The following is a 25,987-nucleotide window of genomic DNA, read 5'->3' on the forward strand; positions in this document are numbered from 1 at the left end:
TACATTAAAACAGGACATAGCGTAAACTTTACTCCCATTCAGAGCCCCAAACTTCATATTTTTCTAACTTAGTTACAATAACTGAGTGAGTACAGTGTGACCACACCATACTTTTGGATATCAGCATTTTCCTCATCACATCAAAATAAGAATTTCTGGTTGCGATATTGAATCAATGTACATCACATATATTATCACAAATTTATAATTAAAATGAGAATGATTCAGTTTGTTTCCTTTCCAACTTCTGCATTTGTTTAATGACATCTTAAAACAAATGTATGAGCATCACTGATCTTTACCTGCCATTGCTGATTTGTGGGGGTGAATGTCTGGAGTGGTCTGAGGGCTCAGATCTTCTGTCCGGAGAGCGGGAGCGGCTGCTGCGGTGTCTGTCATGCGATCGATTGGAATGGTCGGATGCCAAAGAATGGATATCTGAAATGTCTGATCAAACAAAAGCTGCTGTTCATAAACTGAACTCTGATGTACACACTGACATGTCTGACGATTAATCTGCACACACTGTGGCCGAAAACAACACGGAACATCACTCTCACCATCTCTGTCGGAAGCGTTGGCTGAAGCAATGCTGTCATCGAGGTCAGGGATATTCAGCAGGGTTGCCCTCTCATCTCTCTGAACAACCATTTTTAGTTTGCCCTTTGACCTTTCTATCAGCTTCTTGGCATCTATCAAGGAGAGGTTCTCTGTCACTGTGCCATTAATCTGAGAGAATTGGAAAAAGAAAGTGTTTGCTATGATACAACAAAAACAACTTTAGAATAAAAAAAAGGAAAATAATTTGCTATTTTCTTATAATTTATGTAATTAAGCAGTTGCATGTCTCTGTCTGGGTTTAAATGTAAATTAACTACACACAGAGGATTTAAAGTAAATTAAAGCTGCAGTGATTAACAGTCTTCATTCTGTCATGACAGAAGAAAAATCCATATACATCATGTTCTCTGCAAATGGCTTAACACCCCAGTACACCTACTGGTGACACGTCCATACAGTTCTGATCTCATTGGTGATGTGTTCATCTAAATGGAAGGATGCTTTGACAGTGGGCTGACTTCTCATGGCCACTAGGTGGCACTTTGACTGTAGGTGGGTGCTGACATACAAACATTCAGGATGCAGTGTAGCTCAATGCAGTCCTGAGAAAGTGCAATTTCCTGTCTCATGGAAAAAGATTTATCTTTTAGAGGAAGAATTAGAATCATGACAGCGAAGATCGAAGCATCATTTTAATCACATTCTAACCAAGGATGAAATTAATATGCTTGTTGAGGTAATCTGGAAAAAAAAACATGGTGCTTCTTGTTGCTAGTGGGTAGAGTTATGGCACTGACCAAATATTAACATGTAAATGCATTCAGGTTGAGACACGTCATCAAACACGTTCAAACTGGTGCAGACTGGTTGCTGAATGTGGGAGCTGTTCACAGCGAAACATTAAAATGGGAGGTTCAACTATTTTTGCATTCCATTTGTCCCCGGAACTCAGAATTCCGAGGAATTTCTGCCAAAAATGACTAAATAATCTCGTTTTCCCAAACGGCAAACTTGTAAGTTTTAGAGGACCCAGAGATTCCAGATTTAAAGATGGCTGTGCCTAGTACCACTTGTAGTACAGTATTGTCTTTATTAAAATTCTTTACTAGAAATTTAATGTCTGTTAAGTTTCTATTGTAAACAGCAGCGCGTTGTTGTCATCGATAGTTACGTTGTTATGGCGGGCTTGTTCATAAAAATATATTCACCTCACTCTGTGTGGTTTATTAATCATTATCACCAACATTGGCTGCTGTTGTCATGGTGCACATTTTTACAATGGTTGTGTGATTTGTAGATGCACACACACTGGCTGCTTTGGAGGCGTCCATTTTTTCTGAGTTGGTGCAACTTGAACGCCAACTATCTGGTAATGACATCACATATTCTCGACAGCTCGACAACTGGAACCCACCATAAGGCCCATGCCCGCAGACGAAAGTTCAAGTCTTCAGTTACTTTTAATCACACAAGACTTAAAACTGTACCCACCAAATTTTCTATTTTCGTTTGTGAAAATGTAATGTTCATCCAAAAAAAAACAAAAAAACAAAAAAAAAGCATTTTTCAGGCAACATGACCAACTTCCTGTTGGGGTAATGCTAAGGCTAAGATTCAGGAGGTGCAGACTTGGGGCAGCCTCAATAGGTGGAGATGTGGAAGCAATTTTATCCAAAAGTCCATCAAATTCAAAACTAAATTTTACACATTTCATTGGAAGCTTACAGGAAACTTCATTACATTTGGGGGCATGTTGTGGCCCCCAAAAATGCAATTAATTTGGAATCTGCTTCCTCACAGGTAAACAACATGTTTTCCTAAATGTGAATGTGAGCTGCATTAAGCTGATTTGATCTGTTGTTATGCAACACCATAGAGGGGGAAACCATACACTAGAATTTTAATGAATACAAGTCAATTCTCTAACACAGTATAAAAGAAAAAACATTCTCTCACTCGCCTCACCTTCAGTACAACATCCCCCTCCTGGATGTTGCCATCTCTGGCTGCCAGGCTCTCAGGGGAAATGTCCTTGACAAAGATGTGGCTGGCCAGGCGCAGGCCATATTCTGCTTACAAAGTGAACGACAGCAACAAAGACAATGTTAGCACAGAGTTCATGTGACCACACCACACTGACCACTCTTTGCTGACAGCTGCTGCTCCCACTGGGATTAACACTACTGATTAAAGAAGATTAATTGCTCTTTTACTTAGATTTATTTGAGTTTACTCAGATCTTGCTGAGGTTGGCAAGTTGTATTTACTCTGGCTGTTAACCAACACTAATTTAGTATTCTGTTCCGAAGATTGTGTGATAACTGTGTAAATAAAATGCCCAGAGATTTTCTTGTTTAAACAGCCACTGGTACGCTTTAAAAGCCCATGAAAATTTCCTGATGTCACTTCTATCCCCGACTTTGTGAGCCTCACCTTCATTTTTACGAGATTTGACCAGCGTGACCTTGGCAGGGCGTGGGGGGAGATTGTGTGAGCGGCGGTCTGAGCGTGGGGAGAGACTTCTCTCTCGTGAGCCGCTACGCTCACGTTCCCTGTCCCTTCGCCCACTACTCCGGCCGCTGCGTCTGCCCATAGCCCCGCCTACGCCACTGTAAGCACCACTGCGTCCGCTCCGCATCTCGTATATTTCTTCTTCATAGCTGTCCTCTTCTTCATCATGCTCTGACATAGTTTCCCTCTCCCCTAAGCGGCCCATGGGGACATGCACCTTCCTTTTTCGTCTGATTGTCTGGCCAAAGGAAATGAGATTTGAGATCAGCCTGACAGCCAGTCACTTCAGATGAAGCAATCGCTTCCCCCATAACATGCGTTTTCTTCTAGTCAATTGTCAAACATATGAAACAAGTCTGAACACCGTACATGTTAATACACATGACCTCCTTCCTTCACACACACTGAAGCACCTGACACTCACAATTTTGGCAATTTTCCCACTTTTGCGAAGCTGCTGGACAGCATACGCGTGCTCCACATTGTCCATGGAGACGGCATTGACCATAACCACTCTGTCATTTTCCCTATGGACAAAAAACAGCAGGAACAGACACACTGGAGTCTTTCTGGAGTGGGCAGAGTAATTCAATACCAAAACTTGAAATCTGTTCGGGCTGCAAAGAAACAAAAATCTTACTGCAGTAGGCCTTCTGCTGGACCTCCTTTCAGCACGTCCGAGATGACAATAGAGGTCTCACCACTCTGAAAATGAGGGTTATCTCGACCTCCTGATATGGCTATCCCGAAGCCAAACCCTGGTGCCTACATGGAGGAAACACAGATTAGGATGTTCATTTAGATGTCTGAGAGGCAGGCGGAAACAAAGTTACATCAGTCTGTGCAAATGTCACTAAACCACTGTTTGCAAATCAGACCTCCAGTATAACAAAAGGCCTGCTATACACCACATCTGTTTGAACAGACTGGAGAACAATGCAAGTAGTCATGCACTAGTGGCCAATTTTCTGCACAAATGTGGCTTTAGCATTTTGTTAAATGTGAAAGTGAACTTATATCCTACAAGATGTAACCCTGAAAATACAAAGGAAGTGGGAAAAGTGGGAAAAAAACACAGTTTAACAGGCTGGAAAATGAGATTTTGTAACTGGGACTTTTTTCCATAGTGATAGATACAGAGAGTAAGAGAAGGAAAACAGACACCTACCCTGTGTAGTGTTACTGTGTGCTGTTCCCAAATGACTGTCTCCTCCATTGCTGCACTCTGAAAGACAGAAATACCATGTTTACCACTAAAGTTCTGACTCAGCTCATATATAAAAAAAAAACACTAAACAAGGTGTTCTTGGCATCAATGTCAATCAGGTCAAAGGTGGGACATATGATTTTTTTTTTATCTAAAGTCTTAAAGATTTCTGTTTTCAGTCATTTTAGACTTCAATTACAAGTGGAAAAGTCAGGAAATTGCCTTTAGTGCAAAAAACACTTAACTGACCCCCTGCTTTTACAGCAAGTAAAAACCACACAAATACTGCAATTAAGACTTCCAGCCAGTGTCCTCCTAAATGAGAAACAAACAGCATCTACACCAAGTGTTTTTAACCTTTATGTAAGATGATAATAGTACATTTTCCACAACTTTAGCCCCTTTAAATGTACAAGAAGCAGGAATCACTTACACTACGAGCTTTCACAGTTATCTCCTTTATAGCAGGACCAAAACAATGAAAACAACCTGATAGATATAACAGAATTATACTGTCAGGGTCCTTAAAATTAAAGCCTTCAACCTCAGTTACTTTGCCAACCAAAGATATGATGAAGGTCGACTCATTCAGCTGTTAACGCTGTCCTCTGCACCCCACTGCTCATGCTCCATCTTATCTCTGCGTCTGGATCATTTCACCTCCACTACGATCTCATGACGCATTAGACATTCAATGACTACATATAAAATATTATCAGGCCCATACTTTGGGGGAAATTACAGCCCATACCACAGCACCTACAGCAATAACTCCATTTGTCACATGAACTGATACAAAGTCTGTGACCTTAATAGATTAAGCCAATATCCAGTAACACTTTTCCCTCTTGTCATTGCAACTTCATAATTTTGATTAATATTCATAAAACAGCATTACGACTTCAAACAGAAATGCTAACAAAGAGTGAAAATAACACCTAGAACTAAATATGATTCAAATATTTTTTTATAAAATTACAGTTTGAACAAACAAATTTCACATTAGAATAACATTAAGACCTTCCTTCAGCACATCATCTTAAAGTCTGTTATGACCTGTCGGCCAAGTGCCAAACATCAGCTGGCGTCTGGGAATACAGGCAGCTAAATAAATCGCCACAAGTGGTCCCAGACGTTCTTAACTTGGCAGCAACAGTCACAAACCCCTAAAGCAGCTTATGGTGAAACACACACAAGGAGGGTGAACAAAAGTTCCAACAAGGGAACTCCCCCTGGCCTTTAATCTGAATACACTGCAACTGAGAGAAGGGGGGGGCTCATGAATATCAACAAGTCTGGTGAAAACAGGGGCATGATTTTTCCTTGGAAAGTTGGCTCTTTGGGCAGGAGGATTTATTCCTGTGTCTTCTTGATCTGCATTGCAGGGATTGCTGATGCAAAGAGCTCAGATATCTAGTTTAAATTGAGGGCTGGTTTTCCATCAAACTGATAAATTTGAAAAGGTTTGTTTCCAGTTGATGTTCTTACTATCAGAATTCTTCATATGCATCAAGAAAAAAAGAAAAAATGTACACAAACAAATGTGTAATATTTAAGCCCTGTGTTGCAGTGGGGCTGCAAGAAATGTGATTTTCTCATCTAGAAAATATGTTTAGAGAATACTTAATCTGCTCGATCAAAGCAAACAAACAAAATTAATAAAGAAGAAAATCCCAACAGCAGAATGAAAACTTTACTGAAAGAAGTAAAAAAAAAAAAAAAAACGCAGAGGCAGATTTAGCACAGTCCTGCAGTGTGGAACCCCCCCCCATTCTTTCAGTACCTCTCTCTCTCTCACACACACACACCTTCCACTTTGAAGCGATGTAATTTTGCTTTCTTCTCCTACAGAGCTTGTTGCTCTGGTAACAGAGGGGGAACAGTGTGGCATTGTTCAAGTGGCCTGACATTTTCAGGACATGTCTTAAGGTTCCTCTCAATGGTGGAAGGTTCGGAAAACACATGATCCAGTGTATTTGTAAACATAAAAGTCAATTTAATTATCATTTTAAACACATCATCCATTGTAGAAATGAACCAAAAACATTGAACATCCACTGATCAAGCAGTTCATTCAATCACAGAATCAACATCTCATCTCTCATCTCATCATTTCAGTGAGCTGAGAAGACCCTAAATTACTTGTATTTATGGTTTGTAGTAAAGCTGCACAAACACTCAATGACTGATGAATTTTAGTCTAACTGCTAACGCCGTTTGTGGCCACAAATGACTGGTGCCAAGAGGAGCTTCATACCACATGCCAGAGCCGGGGCTGGCACCTGCTCCACAGCAGAGACACACCATGTTGGTTGGGTCATGCTTGGGGGATTACAACCAGGCAACTTGGGAGCCAGCATAACAACACAGATGGACTCTACACAGATGGACAACACAGTTCAGAATTGGGAAAGGACAGGAAAGCATTAAAGAGTGGTCAAAAAGGACTGTGTTGGATCAACACATAAGTGATAATTATCATCAATAACCCTCTGTAGAGTCAAATATTACTGCATCTATGTCATAACATTTAACCAGTGTTAAGCTTTTGGTTTCTTCTTGTACATCGGTCATCTATTGCAACTAAGTAATTATCATTACTGATTAAAGATTAAAATAATGATTAGTGTAAAATATGCCAATCACACCTGCTTAGGTGTCCGTTATCCCCTATCGTTATATACACGTCAACCAGCTAAAAAACAGACAAAAAATACGAGTTTTTTTAAACTCTCCCAGGAGGTGAAGATGAAAACACTCTGGTCCAGTATGGAGCAGCCTGAGTATTTCTCTTGTACTGGTGTTATGCTGAGAGCGTCATGCCAACACGCACAGCTAAGCAAGCTCAATCTACTGTCATTGTAGTAATTTCTGGGTCATGTTATGGCTTAAAATGGATCCAATATTCTATGTAGATTTATTAATGTCACATTCAACCAGCTGCTTTACTTATAAACAAAAGCGGCCAATCATGTTTTTCTGCATAATTAACCACATTTATAGCTTAGTCAACATCTCAGTGTTTTTAACAGGAAGTCAGCTGTAGGCTAGTGATGAAAAAAAATAATAATAAATCAATGATAATAATGTCTGGTCCAGGCTGAAGACTATACAAGTGTAAATTTTGCCTACTGGTAGCACATATTAGCTACCTCTCTGTGTGTTCTCACTGCTTCAATGTCAAAACAACTTTGGCAAGTCATGCAATTACATCTGTCTTCCTCTTCACTTTCTGGATTCTGTAGTTATCATAAAACCAGAATTTAAACACATATTTCCTCACTGGTGAAGTCAAGCATTCAGATGATTTGCAAAGAGCAGTATGCTTATCCAAACACAAAATCTGAAGCACATAAAACACAAGATTTACATCAATGTTTTACCACCACAACACTAACCTGGCATAGTTCATGAAAAGGAAAACTAAAATGCCATCTCATTTTGTGTTCACTTTAAAGTATCATTAAAATTAAAGGAGTTTGGATTTCCTAAGTCTCTGTTCAGCAGAAAAAAAATCATATTTCATCTGAAGAAAGAACAGAGGCAATTTGGTGGGGTACTCAATTTTAAGACAAAGAATAGATTTTTTTTTTTTTTTTTTTTTTTTTTTTGCTGTAGTATGGCTTAGGGGTGAGGCAGAGCCTTATTCAATTCTGACCGCTCTGGGACCAGAGCAGCTAAAAATAGCTCTCATTAATTCTGCCGTTGTGAAGCTGCAACAGAGTGATTTAAGGGAAACTTGCAGAATGAACATTGCAGAACATTTAAAAAGCTCTTGTTATGTAAAAAAATGTGATGAACTGACTTAAAACAAATGATGCAGTGATGCAAGGAACATGTATTCACATTGCCTCTAGGACATTAACAGAGAAGTAAATCATTAGAGATTCCTCTATAATTCCAGGGCAGTGAAAATGGGGTTATATAAAGTCCCAAACATTGGGTGCTTAATGATGATCATGCGATACTCATATTACACAGAGTTGTACTAAATTACATGTCTGGCACTACATTTAGATTATCTTTTTAATGATTGACTGAAACAAAGACAATTTGGCAAAATAACTTGTATAAATAAAATAAAAATATACATATCATCTGTTATAGGCTGTGGCAAATCACAGGTCAAATTTTCTCCCTCTGATAGCCCCGGACAAGATCAAGCAGATAAAAGTGACTACTAGTGATGAAGAAATCATTTTTTTCAGAACTCTACTGAAGCTGAAGTTGCACTGCAGCCATCACAGGAAACAAGAGGATTACACTCCTCTGTGGTGGCTGATAGTAAGACCGGGGAAGCAAAAAACAGAATAAGATGATTGATCACTTCAGAAAGTGAAATCGATGTGCTGGGGAGTGCTGACAACGGCTAAACTCTCTTGCCTCTGAGAACATAGTCAAATGCTAATGAGGGCCCCTGCCTTACCACCAGTCAGGGGGCCCCCAGAGAGAAAAGTGACACTCTGCACATAACACGAACAGACGCTGTACTGCAGATCTGTGATGGAGGGTAGGTCGCGTGAAAGATGCAGCAATGCAAGAGTGATACCAAGGTCAAGGGATGAAATTAAGCCGGACATAAAAGTATGAGAGCCATAAAAGACATGCATTCTTAAAAGACTTCATCTGTTTAGCTTGATGCACAAGTACTCAAAACTGGATAAAATGCTAGATGCAGAGCATCAGAGATACTTACATCAGCATATCCTGGCCATTACAAACGACAGAGACAGAAGAGTCTTCAACATCTAGCTACTCCTCAGTAAATCCAACAGGAGATTCATGCAGACGCACATCAGCAGCAGTGCATGACCGCACCAATTAGTGCTGGGAGGGACTTGGCCCAACTGTCCTCTTTCTTTTCTCAGCTCCGACACCAAAAATTACGACCACAGGTGAGAGGTTATGAAACACACCCCGCAGCTACTCCCTGACACTTCCTCTGTCCCACACAGATATGTGATCTCTGCAACATCTTTCTTGAAGAATACACTCCCCTCACACGGTTAGGGGATCGAAGCAAATCCCCTCCAGCTTGGCAACAATCTGTGAGGGATCTGCAGTTCCGCTACAGCCTGGGACTCTTCTGTACTAGCGAACCTTCATCCGCAGTGTAAAGTGCTGTATCGGACTTAACCCTCAAGGTGCCGCGTTGAACAAGAGCATAGTCCACCAATTGATTCACAATGTCTGTCATTATCTATACCCTCCTCTTCAGGTATGCTGCATTACATGCATAAATTAAACTTGTCGTGTCAGCGAGCTTTTGACTCAATGACCAGAAATCAGACAAAGAAGACATTTTCTTTAGCATTTTTACACTGCAGCTTAACACATCCATGACGAAATCTGATCTTCACACAAACTATGATCCTGTTTACAAAGCAGATAAACAAATGGAAATCAAAGCAGAGATAATTGCACACAAACACAGCAGAGGAGGCTGTTTAGGAACATGTTTAAGTGCCACTTCTTAAAGTTATACTAGCTTAATACTGAAACTTAACCTAATAACTAGAAGCACAATTTAGATATTTATTAATATTATCCAGAAGATCAATTCCCACTACAGATTGACAAACCAAATGACTAATATTCTAGTCACTATTAAAAAAATCCCTTGCAGTAACTGCACATTTGCAGTATGCACTGCAACCATAACCAGATGTTTTTTCTTTATTTGTGCACAGTGCATGTATATTTGTTCTAATCTGCATTTCAAACGTTCATAGTGTTGAATTTAACACATCAAATCAACCAATCAGCTTAGCGATTCATTGTGCTGCATAATTAACTGAGGCACCCAGAGAGCGCAAACATCTGCTAAGCCATTGTAATTTTTTTATTTTATTTAGCCAATGATTATAATCATTATAATTTAGTTAGAAACTCTAATGACAAAATTATCCTTTTCTCCCCATAGTAAAGAATTCTTTAAAACATTTCTGGATCCAGGTGGTGATCAAGCTCATCCCCCCCAAAATCTAAATCACTTGTTCCTTTATTCTGTTTCTAATTTCATCAAAATCCATCCATAACTTTTTGAGTTATGTTGCTAACAGACAGACAAACCAACACCACCGAATAAATGACCTCCGCCTTGGCAGAGATGATAATGATGACTACTGACAATGCAGCATCAGTCTTTAGGAATGTGTCAGATAATCATGCAATTTAATAAATAAACATACCTATACATTTGAAAAAATATATCTATATAAAAAAGGTGATTACTAGGTGATTACATAAGCAGCAGAGAGACTGAAATGGAAACAGAGCTAAGGTCTTGTCTAAAGAGAGCTGAACTCTTGCCCTGAACACTTAGGGCATTTGTGCTCATGTTGTATAAAATTCAACTAGTATGAAGAGATTATTATTCATCTTTTATTGAGTACAATCTAATAGGATTGTATTATTCCCACCATACTAACTAATAAAGATGTGACGAAACAACGATGCTCACCACCGTGATGCCTGTCAGCCATCGGTAATGGCATCATCTGACGTTCCAACCTTAAAATCCTGCGTTTGTGATTCAGACATCCTAGCTGTATTTAGAGGACATTGTGTCCAGTGGTGTCCATTTGCTTTGTTTTAGGAGTTGAGTCATTTTACAATATCAGGACTTGCATGCTTTCTTTGTAAGGGCATACTGCATGACTGAACAAACATGGGAATTCATCCTAAGGGAACTTCATGCATCTGCACTATAAGCCAACCACATACACTGGTATATTCCCCGTTGTTTACAAAGAGCTTTATTTTCCCTTCCACACTGACAAGTGATATATATAATTTAGTTAATATCAAAAGACAATGTCACCCTTCTGTTGACAGTGCAGCTTCAGTTCCAGGTAATGTTATGAAAGTAAGTGGGATCAAAGCAAGAAAAGAAATGACTTTGTATTTTTTATTTTATCCCACTAAATGGCATGAGCAGCACGTTACCCACGTTAAACTCAATATGGCTAATTTAAATATTATAAATAAACTATCTACTGAACCTCATGCTCTTAAACTTTCAGTACAGCGTGTTATAGCATGCTTGTTACTTATAAATTTCTGAGATTTATGAGACTGCTTCAACCAGCTGCTGTAAGAGCATAATTTCCATACCGCATCTTTTTTTAACCCCGCCCCCTAGATTTTTATTTATTTTATTTTTTTATGTTTTTCCAGTGTATGTGTGTCTTGTTCTCCCCCAAAACCCACATTATCAAGGTCAGAACCAATCAAAAGGCAGACAGTGGGTGGGTCTTTACCTCTGACTGGCTCTACTCAGGAGATTCTTGTAGACTGATGCACTGTATGTGCTTTTAAAAGTGCAAACTGTAGGCTGCCCTCTGAGAGCTATACATGCTAGCTACTGGTAAAAAGAAAACACGTGCAAGGCACCAGCAATTCAAGATGAAAAATGTATTTTTATTTTTTTTTATGCTATTTTCCCCTATAACACATACTCCCAATCTCATTTCTGAGAACCCCAACCTGAACCCTCACTGGAGGTAACCTAAACTATCCATTTCCCTTATATTTGATAAAATTGCAAACAGTCACCCTGACAAAGCATCAGAGATATCATCATATTCAGACTAATAAAAGGCAAATGCATTTTAGGAAAGATTGGATAACCTGGGTTCCATGACTTAAGAACAACAAAATGGACAACGTGATGCACAGCATCTATCACAAAGAACGCAGTAAAAACAAGGCTGGTAAGAGCACTGTTGATGTCAAAGCATCAATAGGCAGAATGGAAATGCTGAAAAAACATGTCTAAAAGAAACATCCATTATTACGACGATTGTCTGATGAACAAAACACTTTCCTGCAGCATTTTAAGACAGTTGCAAACTGAAGCAGTGAGGAGTCAGAGATGTTTATTGAACCTAATGATACAAAGAGATACAGCCAAAGGTGCTGAAAACTTAAACAGCTGTTACTATGCTGAAAAGATTGGTGATATAATAGATCATTAAGCACATTTTTTGTCTATTAACGAGCCTACATATGAATCAAACCTCACCTGAATTTAGTGATGGTGGATTTAAAATGTGAAGTCAGGTTTAATACAGAAAACAATGACAAAAAAAAAAGTTAGCCTGAAGCCGTGCTGTGAAATCACAATCTTACAGAGAAGAATTCAAAACTGATCAGGTGTCATCAGAAGCATATTTGTAAAAATGTCACAATTATCAGCACTGCAAGACATGAACTAACACCAAACCAAGACCATATGGGTCATGAAACCCTACTTATCAGTAAAGATAACGATCAAATTAGACAAGCCTGACAGACACCTGGTCACAGATGAGAGAGGGGTGAGTTAAATTTGCTTTCCAGAGCCTGGAAGAGGTGATAGATTCCACATTTAGTTTGCTCTCTCCAATGCCTTCTGCTTCCCAATCTTCAAATTAATTATTTCCACATCAACCAAAAAAGCAACTAATTAGCAACAAGTCAGTAGTTTTACCACCGCTTGATCTTATTTTAGAATATGTGTGGTTACACACAGTAAGCAGCGGACTGAGCCCTCCCTCCACACCAGAACAGTGTTTGTCTGAAAGCCCTAACAGATATACAGTGAAGTGAGCTGTCACAATTTAGCTGTGCATACAACCACAGTAAGAAATGCTGTCTCTTCGACATGCAGAAGACAACTTCAGCCCACAAACTCTCGTTAAGGGACAACCAACATCAGAGAAATTATTTCCGCAGTGTTTCCCGTATGACAAGGATCCAGATGGAAAGAGACAACGGATGCAGCAGTGTTACTTACGTCTATGAAGCCGTTTATATGGTGAAAAAGTTATGATGTTATTTACTTTCTTCAAAGTCATTTATTTATATAAATATATAAAACAAACACAGTTTGCTGGCAAAGCTGTAAGTTTAATATTGTTTTTAATAAGTTTAATATGTTTTTAAGAAAAAAAAGGAAGAAAAAAATTGATTCAAATCATGAAAAAAATTTTTTTTAGGCCATATCACCCAGCCCTACTTCAACATTACGTAAATAATTTACATTTAAATTAATGTCAAATTATTAGAAAATAGTTGCTGGTATTAACTTGCTTTAATCAGCATTGAACATGACATTTTGATACAGGTGCTGCTTTCAGGGTTGCCTGGACACACCTCCACTACTCTTTACAGAAACGCATACTTCCTGACTTCAGTGTCTCACATAGAAAGCTCCACACTACACTAAAAACCTGTGAATACAAAAGAGATAGGACTGATCATTTCAGATGTCTACAAGATACCCAACTGCCCATTGTCAGTCCAGCTGTGTGGACTGACTTTGATGGGCCCTTCTAAATAAATAAACTAAAGTTATGGTTCAACACAGCCTGCATGATACAGTGCAATGCCATCCTTTCATGTTGATATCATCCCCTGGGAAGTAGCAGTGATAACTGGACAAAGCTCCACTTCTGTGTGTATTTTAGGGGGTGTGGCCACATTTAATACCTTTTTATATAAAAACTAGGGGTGGGATTCAATTAACAAAAATTACATAATTAATTAATCTTGATTAATCACACTTTAATGGTATAACAATATTTGCCCAAAAAGGAACATTGTTTCTATATTCAAAAGGATTTTAGTGGACCACCGAATCAAATCATATATACATATATTTATACTGTCTGGAAAAAATGCATTTAATTGCATTTTAATTTAAAACAGTCGAAAAAGAAATAGAAAAAAAACCTAACCTAAATGTGCCATTTTAAGGTAATTTAACTACCAATCCCAGCTGTTCTCTAATTAAGAATCTACAACATGTTAGTTATTTTAACTTTTAAATCTTTTTGTCCCCACTCTTCATTTTTTTTTTTTTTTTTTTTTTTACCCCACTCTTCATTAATATCTGATGGCGAGCCAGGGCTGGATCAACCAGTGGCAACTGAACATGTCCTGCTCTGACTGCAGCTGAGAGCTAGAACTTCTGCTGCATGAGGATGAGGCTCTGTAAGTGCTTTTGGACGGGGAAGGGCCAGCTGCAGTCCCTGCAGCTCTTTGAGAAGAGTAAACTATTCGTGCTTTCACGTACCGGCTCGTCCCCTAAAGTGTCCGGGCGGCAAACAGTAAACAACAGAGATGCCAGAAAGGCAGCAGCTATTCAGCCACTGTTACTGAGCGTGAGATTTAATCATTGGGTTTAAAGGCTAGCCCTTGGAAACATTTTTGTTTTTAAGGACATGAGAACGATGAGACCAGGACAATACTTACTACATATGTAAGTTGTTTAAAGCCTAAATAAAATATAATAGTAATACTAGAAAACCTGCAAAAGCACCTCATGCATTACCAGCCCAGATTACAGGAAAAGAAGCTGCCAGTGTTGATGGTTTGGCATACGTTGTCAGAATAACATACTATAGCCATGTCTGTCGGTTTAGACTACCTCATCAAAACGGCACAGCTATGTATTCATTTCTGATAGATAGGCTACAACGATAGTTAATATTTGACAATAGTTATTTCAAAGTTAATCATTACAAGTTCCATCTCGCAATTTGGGAGAAGGTGCTGGATGCTAATAAGTTGATGCTACAATACATATTTTAGCGACATTACAACCTCATTTGCAAAAAGGTTAACAGAAAAAACTGTACTGTAAGTACAGTTTCATACACTTCATCTGAGTTTTTAAGTGCATTTCCCCACAGGTTTAGTCATACATGAGATGCACTTAAGCAAATTGCAGTTAATATGCAATAAAATACACTGAACTAACTTGTGGCAGCACAGTTGACCATATGCCGATGCAACTTGTGATCTGTCAGTGGTGGTGAATTGATGGGTCATTTGCATTTTTCTCTGTAACCCATGTGCATTGACCAAGGATAGCTATTCTAACAACATATGGCAAACCTACACAACACGCCTAACTATAGCCAACACATCTTTCCTGTAAATTCCATGGAAAAATATGAATATGAAAAATGTGTTGGATATGTGTTGGATTTATTTATGGTTTGACATAACCAAAAGGGAATTGAGATCATTTTGTTTGGTTACTTGAATTAATAGATACTGAACGGATTTAAAAATATGAAGTATCCAATAAAAAAAACCTGAATAAGGACAAAATATGCATTGAAAATCCTGATAATCATTTAACACTAACTTTCAGCACTGCAATTATTTAGATTAAGTGTTTATACAATATATTAGTCATTATCAAAGTATTAATGTACTTTGTCCAACAATAACGTTCTGGTGCATCTTCTTCAGGGGAGACATGTTTCTTTGTCAGAGGAATATTCTGCATTTGTTACCTGTGACTTTTCTTCTTTGTACATCATTCTCAACACACATAACATGACACAGCAAACATGTTAGCAAACAGAGCACTTTCAAACCTTGCAGATACAAAGTTCTCTAAACCTGAACAATCTTTAAAATGTAAGCTTTAAAAGTCACTCCGAAGGATGAGGGTTCAGTGGCACATGTCCGTAGCTGGATTCAGTGATCATAACAGGAGCCTGAGAGCGTGTTGAACACATAAAGCAGGAAATCAGCTCCTAAACTCAAACTGGAAGTTATCAGTACCCCACACAGAGTACACAAGAGAGCAGGAATGTGGTGATAAGCTGAGGCACCGACCTGCTCCCCACCCACTCTACATCACAGTGATTGAAACAAGGACAACAGAGCCAAACAAAAAACGGTAATGATAAAGGATGTATCCATGCTATTAGAAGGTATATAAAGGTTCATATTGAAATGTGACTGATGAAAGACTTTGCAAGCCTCTGCATTCTGATAATTCCACACACCATTCACACAACGATTTATGATGGGCTTGATTTATACAAGCAAGCCTCGACATAACAAGAGCTATAATCATGATGCAAAACATGCTATTTGTTCAACTCACTCTGCTAAAGGAACATGTCAAGTGTTTGCTGGGATATCTTAACTAAGCAATGCATCAAAGTGAAAACCTAGACATTCTAGGGCACACTTGCAGTGCCAAACTACAAATAACATGTCCAATAAATAGTTTAAATTGTTGTCTAAAGAAGTTTGTAAGAAACACTGGAGTCTAGTCATGGAGATCCTGCTCCACAAAATGTCACAGACGAGGCTCATCAGTACACACAATAAAATAAACTTAAAATATATCATTGTATTTGTCATTAGAACTCACCTGAGTTCTAATGACTGGACTAGAAACACAAGCATGTGACATATCACATGGCACAATATATTGCAACTATACAAAAAAAAAAAAAAAAAAAAAAGCCTCAAAAGATGGCCACAGCTCACTTTACCTTTCTCTGTTCTCTACAACTATACTGGCCCCTCTCACATTACTGATAACGTTTCCATTTTTGTCATGGCTGTATGATGATGACAGCCAACAGTAATACTGCACTTTAAAGCAGATCTACATCAGCTTCATGTCAAAAAGCACTATTTCCAATCGTCTTCTTAAAAGACGGTCTTTGATAGTCTATGGCTTACGTAAACAGTGGCATTACAGTGTTGATAACAATGCAGGCTGATTCATCAAATCTTTTCCTTTCATTACTTAGTGGCAGCCCTGGGCCATCACCAACACTAATGTAAAGCAGACATTGTATTCTAGCATCCTCTCTGTACACACTGACCTCACCAAACACCTCAGAGAGGTGGCTGAAGCCTGCTACCCTAATCTCTTTTACATTAATAAAATAAGCTATTTGTTTGGGGAAAAACATAAATCACAAAACAAAGTTTTAGTTTCTCCATTTTACATGTGTCAACAAATCACATAAACAAAAAAAATTTATTATTATTAGTTTTTTATTCTTATTAGTATTATTAGGACATCTATTGTCACAGGGAAAATGGATAGGCCCTCATTCCAGACAGTCTCTATAAATACGCGGGACTACAAAGCTGCAGTCAGTAGAATTTAACTGAAGTAGGCAAAATATCAGATCCGTTTGCCCTTTGGAAACCACAGTGACTCAGATGATGACTGCTCCCATGACAGCTTAGGGCAACATGATTTACAGGCCAACATGTATGACTGCCCTTGAGCAGCTATGCCTTTTCTTCTTCGCAGGTGACAAGTTTGTCAGATTCATTCTGTACAACAGTCTGCAATCTCAATTAATTTTGGGGGGAAGGGGAGGTTAGTCTAATCAAGCAATAGAATATCTAATTACTCCCACAAATACCATCTATAATGCGTCTCTATCGCTTCATTTGACACATCTATTAACCGTGCCCAGCTGCTGTTTCATGTAAAATTACCAGCATGACACTAGCGATGGCAGATTTTAGTCACAAGCCTAAGGGAGACCAATGCTGAATGATGCAATAATGAATCACCAAATGTCACTGTAATGCCTCTGCAGTTAGGATTTTTTGTTCGTTTTAGAGTTCCACCTTATTGAAAAGACAAACATCACAAATCAATAAAACACAAGTCACATACAACTGGATTACATGACAACATCATACCCAAACTATTTCCAGAAAAAATGTAGATACAACCTGACTACAGAGCTACAATAGCACAATACTTTCATTGGCATTTTCGGGGGGAGAGTTATAAACAAGCTGCAAGTTTGTGTCATTTCTGTATTGTACTTGGGAACACTTTCCATATTGTGCATTGTCATACACAGCTAAGCATTAATGACAAGATTGCATAGGTCTGATATACAAGACAAAACATGTAATATAAGCTACAATTATAACATGTTTGGCCAACCAGAGCTAATTAGTAATTTCCTACGGCAGTCAAATTAAGTGGAAAACTGGATTCACTTCTCTCTCGATGAGCTATTGGATGGACAAATTCCAGCTGAATTACAACACTGTTATATCATCAGAAAGTAAATATAAAATGTTATCATTTATCACTTTTCATATTGTATAACTAAACACGAACGACCGGGTCCCCGAACGTTAATTTATCAGTTTGAGAGCTGGTTATGACTAGTTTACAGTAAACATAACAATAAAAAAGTTAATCAAATAAAATTGTTGAGCATTATCATTATTCAACAGGTGATGAGTAGTGCCTTCAGGTGCTTTTAGCGTCAGTCCATTTTTTATTAGGGAAATGAACACAACGATATGGTTAGCTTGCATGACCTAAAGGAAACAACGACTAGCCCACATTAAGGTCCCCAAATATAGCTGACATGACAATGCATTATTACGACAGCAAATATTCCAATGTCACCAAACCAAAGCTTGCTCATTAGCTAACATTAGCCAGTTTCCCTTTAGCTTTACAAAAAAAAACACCACCTTAGTTTTACTAAGGGATCATCTAAACAAGGTGAGCCACCGGATGACCTTACGTTTTATGTGGGAAGTAAAGATGCCGTAATTCTATCAGCTGATTTAATGTTAACACTCCTTCATTTCCTGTTGCAGACTGACTCCTAATAAATCTTGTACCCCGTTTATAACCCTCTTGGGTAAATCAAACCCCTAACTGGCCGACATTTTGTTCCAGAAGCTAGGCTAGCTCATACTCGCTAATGTTACCTGGATGCACTAACTGCTGGTCCGACCGATGACAACATGAATGGAGGGCATTTCACGGCTTAACATAACCGCTTATGCAAGCTCGGCAAAGAATATGACAAGGCACATTCTTATTAAGTGATTTCAATGAAGGGATAACATTGGCATGTTGGGCAGCTAGCTATCCGCTTAGCATAGCGCGCAGATGCAATTTGCTAGCAGTGAGGCAGCTCGGCTTGCACCGTTATCGCTCGCTTGTTCCCGCAGGGGCACACACATCCAGTGTGCTCCCGCAGCTAGAGTGTAATAAATCACTTCCAGATAGCTCACTCGTGGATAAATAAGGAAAACTCATTCACCTTCGCAAATACAATGATCCTCGCGGCGTGCTTGTGAAAATCTTACAGAGGAGGAAAGATCTTCCTGGTGTGACTCCAGAGCAGCAGCAGCCGCCGCACTGCAATGGCAGGCAGTGGATGAAGCCTTCCTTCTCCCCCCTCTGCGCTCACACTTCGGCTGCCTTCTCCACCGCGGCGACAGTGACAGGTTCGCTTGGAAGAAACCATTCCGGTTTGTCCGCGGGGGGAGGAGAGCAAGGATACAGGGAGGATGCTCACAGCAGCAGCCGCAGCAGCAGACATCCAGCAGCATCAAGCGCCATTCCACAGTGAGATCATACGGTCGACGGAGACGGAGAAAACACACCGAGGGAGCTATAACCGCTCAGGCTGAACATAACAGTGCCCACCATAAATGGGTAAATGGATGCTACTGGCCATTATGTCGTCGATCTTAATAAATCGATTAATTCTAAAAGAGGTGGGGAAAACTCATAATGCTTATTACCCGTAAATATTTCACAAGTCTAAGATATATCTCAGAAGTAATGGCTATTATGCAGATATGATTTAATTTTTATTTATTCTATCCAGCTAAAGGGGATTCTGCTTTTAAGGTGACATTAAGTGATCACAAAATATTAAAAATACACACACACACACACACACACACACACACACGCATATATAAATATATATATATATATATATATATATATATATATATATATATATATATATATATATATATATATATAATTGTTATGTCTAAGGTTTTGCACAGTAAACTTAAAAAAATAAGTTTACTTATTACAAAGGAATTCTTGTACATTAAAACTTTTTACTGCAGCAGCTATAGACATCCGTGTTTTCCCTCAAACTCCTATTTATTTAATTATGTAAATACATAAACAAATGAAGTGCTGTAGTATCTGCTCCTGGATATTCAAGCTTGACTTTCCGGGATATATTTAAATCACCTGTATGGATCTTTTTGTAACCGTCTAACGGCAAGATGAAGTATATCTGTTGTTGGTAATGTCTAAACAGCCACATCCTCACCTCCCATATCCACATCATATTCCATATAAATGCTAGTTTAAAAATATAGAAGAGAAGGACATTTTAATTTAATCTCGTGGTTTGTTTGATAAAATGTCCTTCAAAATTAATTAATAGACACGGAGGAGGTGGTTTATCTGTCATACTTTTCTGCATGTGCGTGTCTGGGATAAACAACTTCTCCAGGATAGAGATTAGATGCTCTTGGTGCAAGTAATTTAACATTGATGTTATATTGTTTTAAATATACAATATGTTATTCAGAAATCAATTTAGACATCACTTTTAATGACAGCAAATTTAAGCCTTTTTATAGTCAAAGCTGAGGTAGGTTACCCAAGTAGTAATGACATGCTGCAGAAAGTCATTTAAAATGCAGAGGATAGAATTAAAATCCACCCTACAGTCACGATGCTCAATACTCCTTCCCATGGGGCAAACAGATTTAATCAATATACAGTAGAATGTAAATTGTGCACTGCACCAAACTCCACTCTTTAGACTCTCTTGCATGCAGTTTAGTTTTTGTGCTGGCTTTCCAAGAACCTTCTAATTCTCTGCAGCACCTTCTGTTGTTGTCCATTTTATCACTTTGAGATTGCGTGACCGTTCTTGTCACCTCTAACTCTGGCACTAATGAGTGCAGGAGAAGATAGGCCTGAATGTAATGCTGGAGGAGCACAGAGGTCCTGGAATGCTGCTGACGTTAGGAGATTGCTGCAGACTTCATTGGAGAACAGGAAGAGAAGGGGGCGGGAGCATCTTAAATGTAAGACTCCGAGATGGCCAAGGTCATAAGAATTAGATAAACAAGGGCAGTCACAGATTTTCCTGTGGAAAAACAAAATGTGATTTTTCGCAGTAGTAACACACTAAGTTTTAAATAAAGCTCAAAATGCATTTGTGGCATGTACCTCTAGCCAGAACTTTGACTGTATGTTTGGATAATAATGTTCAGTATCAATGATGACCAGATAAAGGTAGTTATTATCATAAATTATAACCATGTGTCACAACTTGGCTCATGACAAAAAAAAAGGGTAACAGACACCAAAAGCCAATTAAAAATAATTTATTAAAGCAAAAACAACATGAAACCAAACAAATTCTAGAGTGTGGCTGGTCAATAAAATATGGATGAAGATGAAGAAGATGGATGAGTGAACATGGTGAGTGCAAGAGTCATCAGTTAAACTAGACTAAAAAAGAAACCAAGCCCTGGAGGGGCTGGGGAATGCTGGAGCTTTTATATCTTAAGGCTCCCAGGCTCCAGGTGCTCCAGTTCTTGTTAAACATTGCCAACTGACCAATCACAGCAGTCAGGTCTGCGACAGCTCAAAACAAACATTATCACACCACATGCACAAGGTGTTGGTGATAACTCCCATAAAGTCAGAGTCTCAAAAGGATCCACTGGCAACAAACACTACCAAGAAATTCAGTGCCTCACTGTACTCCACCTGCTTTCAGCAGCATCTGTACCCAAGAACCTGATTAAGACAGGGTGAGAAACAACAAACCAGAAACATGGCATGAAATGAGACAAAGCCCTAAGATGAGGGTGCACAGGACAACGGATCAGCTACAACATGATAAGATCTCCTTATGCGTCGAATGTCAAGGTTGTATAACTGCAAAAACAAGGCCCAACGCATCAATCTCTGACTGGGCTACCACAAAGAATGGTGACTGTGAGACATTTTGGAGAAGAAACTGACGGGCCTCACCACTCCCAGATCATGTTGTTGCAGCAAAACAGCACCTACGCCCACCTGGCTAGCATACACCTGGAGCACAAAGGCCAGGTCAAAATGTAGAGCTGCTAAAACAGAAGAGGAACATAGACAAAGACCCAGTACTATCAAAGGCTTGCTGACATTCAGATGAACAAATGAACCACACACTACCCTTCAGCAGCTCAGTCAGTGGACAAACAATTGTTGAGAAATTCTTACAAAACCTTCTATAGTACCCAACCATACCCAAAAAACGCTGCAACTCTCTCAGTAGCAGGCGGTGGATAATGTTCAAGTTTTTCCAGCACTGGAGCCACAAAACCTAGCCCCACATCATGGCTAAGATAGGTCACCATTGCCTTGGCAAACTCGCATTTTGGCAAATTAATGGTAAGCTTTGCCTTAACCAACAGGTCAAATAGCGCTCTCATACATGAAAGATGAGTGCCATGTGTCACTGTAGATTACCAAGTCATCCAGATAAACCGAGTAACCTTCCAGACCCAATATGACCATGTTCATCAGTGTTCATCTGGAATGTCGATTGAGCACTACTGAGACTAAATGGCATCACTTTATAAGAGAACAGCCCAGATGGTGTGATAAAGGCAGATAGTCTTGTGCACGCTTTGTCAATGGAACCTGCCAGTACCCCTTTAGCAAATTAATTTTGCTCCCAAACATGACAGATCCAACCTGATCTATACAGTCATCCATTTTGAGTAATACTACTTCAGAACCCAAATCTTTGAGTTTTTCTGGTGACGCACAACAAAACCTCTGTTTAAATGGATGCTGTCGCCAACCTCCACATCATGCTCAAACTAGTCTGTACGAAAAGAAATGTCAGCAAATATACAGGGGTATTTCAATATCAGCTCACAATATTTAGTTTCAGGCAAATGACAAGAGCTTGTCCAAATTACAAAGAGACCCAGAATTTGAATTGGTTCATAAAAATATACAAAGTAAATGCCATGCATACAGGTTTCTAGCCAAGGCTAATTTGTATCAACTGCCCCTAGTTAGACCATAAAAATTAAAACAGGCAAATAAAACAGTGTTGAGTTAAAATGCTTAACCAAAAAACATACAAAAAGATCAATGTTTACAATAAAAAAAGAAGTTATGAAACACAGAAAGCAAGTGATGAGCCCAGATGAGAAGGTCGAGAAAGTGATCTCCTGGACTAAACTCTTGGCTCTTAGTGCGGCAATCGTAAACATTTTTGTTTTACTTTGAAATTGTTGCATCTGCTCTTATGCCATCATGCCTACTACAAACAAATGGTGTCGAAACTCGTTAACTCGTTAGTTCTTAGGTGGTTCTGCACCTGAGCCAAAAAAAGTGTTTCAAGATATTCAGGCAATATTTTATTCCATAGTGTCCCCTGTCATCATGAACTACTTTCAGAACCAGTGAACAGAATTTTGATGGAACAACCAGTTAAAAAAAACAGCATTTCCCACAAAGTCGTCACTGAGGGCAACAAACGTCTTGAACAACAAGCCATTTTACAAGAAACAGCCACTAGATGCACTCTTAATCAGCCGCAGATAACTCATGGTTGAACGTCTTTTTCAGAGTGGGATCAGCTTGTGCTCCTGTAACAATTCATCCTGGGACAGAAGTCTGTTAAAGATGGAACAGATAAGTTTAAACCATCTTCCCCATCAGATCTCACCTCCGGAACCAACTTGGACATAGCATGCACGGGTGACCACACAAGTAGACAAAGCCTTTGGAGAACTGCTCATCATGTCCCCTGAAACCTCTTCAACTGGATGAGAAGTCACAACAGGTGAGAGAGGAACATCTGCACAGACATGACTACTGGCCAAACGGTTTCCCAGAATAAAATAAATTCCATCAATGAGTTATCTCACTCTGAACAAGGTTGCAATCTAGGACCAGTTTATGTAAGAGAAGTGTTAAAGGGGTCAGATCCATTCCACGAGTGAGAATATAATCAACAGTATCAGATTCTGCTAATAATGGCAGCACTGAATCCACTATATAAGAGTGATAAGCTCCAGTGTCCATCAATATTTTTAATTGGGGCTCTAACTTTGCTCCCCATGAATGAAACAAAACCATTCCTAACCAAAGAAGCATATGCCTTCATAACAGTGGCACATGAATCAGAGACAAGAATTTCAGTGGCACAAGAAAAAGGCACAGAAATGGCAGCTGGTGTAACATGGGGTTTCAAAGCCCTTATTTCTGGTTTGTCTCATCAGGGAGTCCAAATAAAAAATGTAGCTTCTTTCTTCTTATCAGCACAAAACACAGTGAAGATCCAAACCAGAGAATGACCACAGGAAGAAATTACACAAGTGGAAAGGCAAATTAGAAATTCACAGCAGGTTGGGTTTTAGAGTGCAACACCCCTGACGGTGAGTGAGTCACCTCTCAGTTGTACAGGTCAGGAAAACAGCCTACTAAGCAAAGCTTGGCATGGCTTTCTATGAGCTTTAATGACTGCAGCTATTCAATGACATGTTAAACATAGCACTGCAGCAGAGGAAAACAAATGTATTTGTCGTATCGCAGTGTGAGAGAAAGCTTATTATGTGGCACCATTTTGAAAAAAAGTGGAGGATGATACGTTACACGTTATCATTCTTAGCGTGTTTCTCCAGTGGTTGTTCTTACAAACTGGAGTTTAATCCCATAATGGAGTTAGCTGACTACTGGAAAAAGTGTCATATTTCTGTGATTCCTCTGTTTCCTCTGTCAGCCTCACTGACCTCCAGCATGAGAGGGCAGCACACTGAGTTGACAGCTGACCCATTAGTTCAGGAGGTTTCATTATTCCATGCGATTACGAAGTGCAGCACAGAGACCGGTGTTCATTCTAGCAAGTATGAGATATCTTGTAAAGTCAGCAGTTAAAGAACTACCTATCAAATGGTGCTTTATAGAGGAATAAAGTGTGACCTCGGCAAAGCTCAGCTGAGAATATTGAGCAGGAAATTCAGCTGAAACATTTGGCTGCAGCCATTTGTTTAGCTGTTTAGCAGCTGATTTTACAATGATCCCACACATAATGAGATATATCTCATCTTTCATCTGAATACGTAGATGTCATTGATGATGACATTGATGCAGCTGGCTGTATTATTCCAGACTCTTAATTAAAAGCCCACTTTCAAGACAGAAGAGATTAAATAATTAGTTTTATTTTCAATAACTGGTGAATTTATTTATAGAAATTAATTTATATCATTTTTTTTATTTCATCCATATATTTTCTTTAGGCTAGTGGAAAGAAATTATTATAGCTCTAAAAAAAAGGCTTCATTCTAATCTGGGCATATGTGCACATTTGTAAATATTATTTGCATATTAAAAATAATATTTCATAAAACATTGTCTGAATGTATTTGTGCAGCTTGGGAAGTTTGATGGTAATTTCTATTAGTTAAGTGAATTTTACCAGGTTCGCCTGTCGTGTCTCCTTTCAACTTTGCAGATGACTCATTTTGTTCTCAACCGCAGTTGATAGTTTACATATTTTCTACAACAATTTTATTGTCAACAAGATGCTGAGAGATGTGTTTTCTGTGTTCCACTTGCAGCAGAAATTCCTGCAATGAAGCAACTAAATCAGTATAAGTAATGGAATGGAAAAATATCACTGCACACAACCCTGTGGCTGTCCTTGGGCAAAATTGCTTCTGCATCCTTGTGCATAATTTGACTGTTATATGGTGTCCAAGTGAATATACATTCTCTATCATTTCTTTTGACGCTCATTTTAAAGGCAGACATTTAATAAAATGGTGAGAAAGTTACATACATGAATGGTGTAAAGCTACAGTGAGTCTAAAATGAAACAAATAGCATCTGATGCCGTGGACACACAGGATGTAATTGACAAAGCACAAATCTGGATTTAGCGTTTTGTAAATTTTAAAGCTAAAATCACAACACGTGTGCAGGATGGGAATACATTTTTTTTGAGATCCCCGAAATGAACCTATAATCTCTGTCTGATTTCCCACCAACAGCAAAGAGCTCAGACATATCAGGCCTGAAGATCACGTGACAGCAAGCCACCATCATCCAAATCCTTTCAG

At 38.9% G+C, this 25,987-nt stretch overlaps 1 protein-coding gene across 8 annotated transcripts in view; it reads right to left on the reverse strand.

Moving 5' to 3' along the window:
* tjp1b (tight junction protein 1b) overlaps window positions 1–25,987 on the reverse strand; it is a 60,638-nt gene that overhangs the window by 16,235 nt on the left and 18,416 nt on the right. For 4 of the 8 annotated variants that reach the window (XM_041997652.1, XM_041997651.1, XM_041997650.1 and 1 more), the window contains exons 3-9: window positions 4,241–4,297; window positions 3,713–3,837; window positions 3,497–3,599; window positions 2,995–3,310; window positions 2,527–2,633; window positions 561–729; window positions 303–447 (exon numbers count right to left, since the gene is read on the reverse strand). In XM_041997652.1, coding sequence (XP_041853586.1) covers window positions 303–447; window positions 561–729; window positions 2,527–2,633; window positions 2,995–3,310; window positions 3,497–3,599; window positions 3,713–3,837; window positions 4,241–4,297 — 1,022 coding nt within the window. Of the gene's footprint in view, window positions 1–302; window positions 448–560; window positions 730–2,526; window positions 2,634–2,994; window positions 3,311–3,496; window positions 3,600–3,712; window positions 3,838–4,240; window positions 4,298–19,128; window positions 19,543–25,987 lie in introns of those variants that run through there. The other 4 variants (XM_041997655.1, XM_041997654.1, XM_041997649.1 and 1 more) reach the window with 2 other exon arrangements.

Source organism: Melanotaenia boesemani, chromosome 10, assembly GCF_017639745.1.
Source record: "Melanotaenia boesemani isolate fMelBoe1 chromosome 10, fMelBoe1.pri, whole genome shotgun sequence".
Taxonomy (NCBI): Eukaryota; Metazoa; Chordata; class Actinopteri; order Atheriniformes; family Melanotaeniidae; genus Melanotaenia; species Melanotaenia boesemani.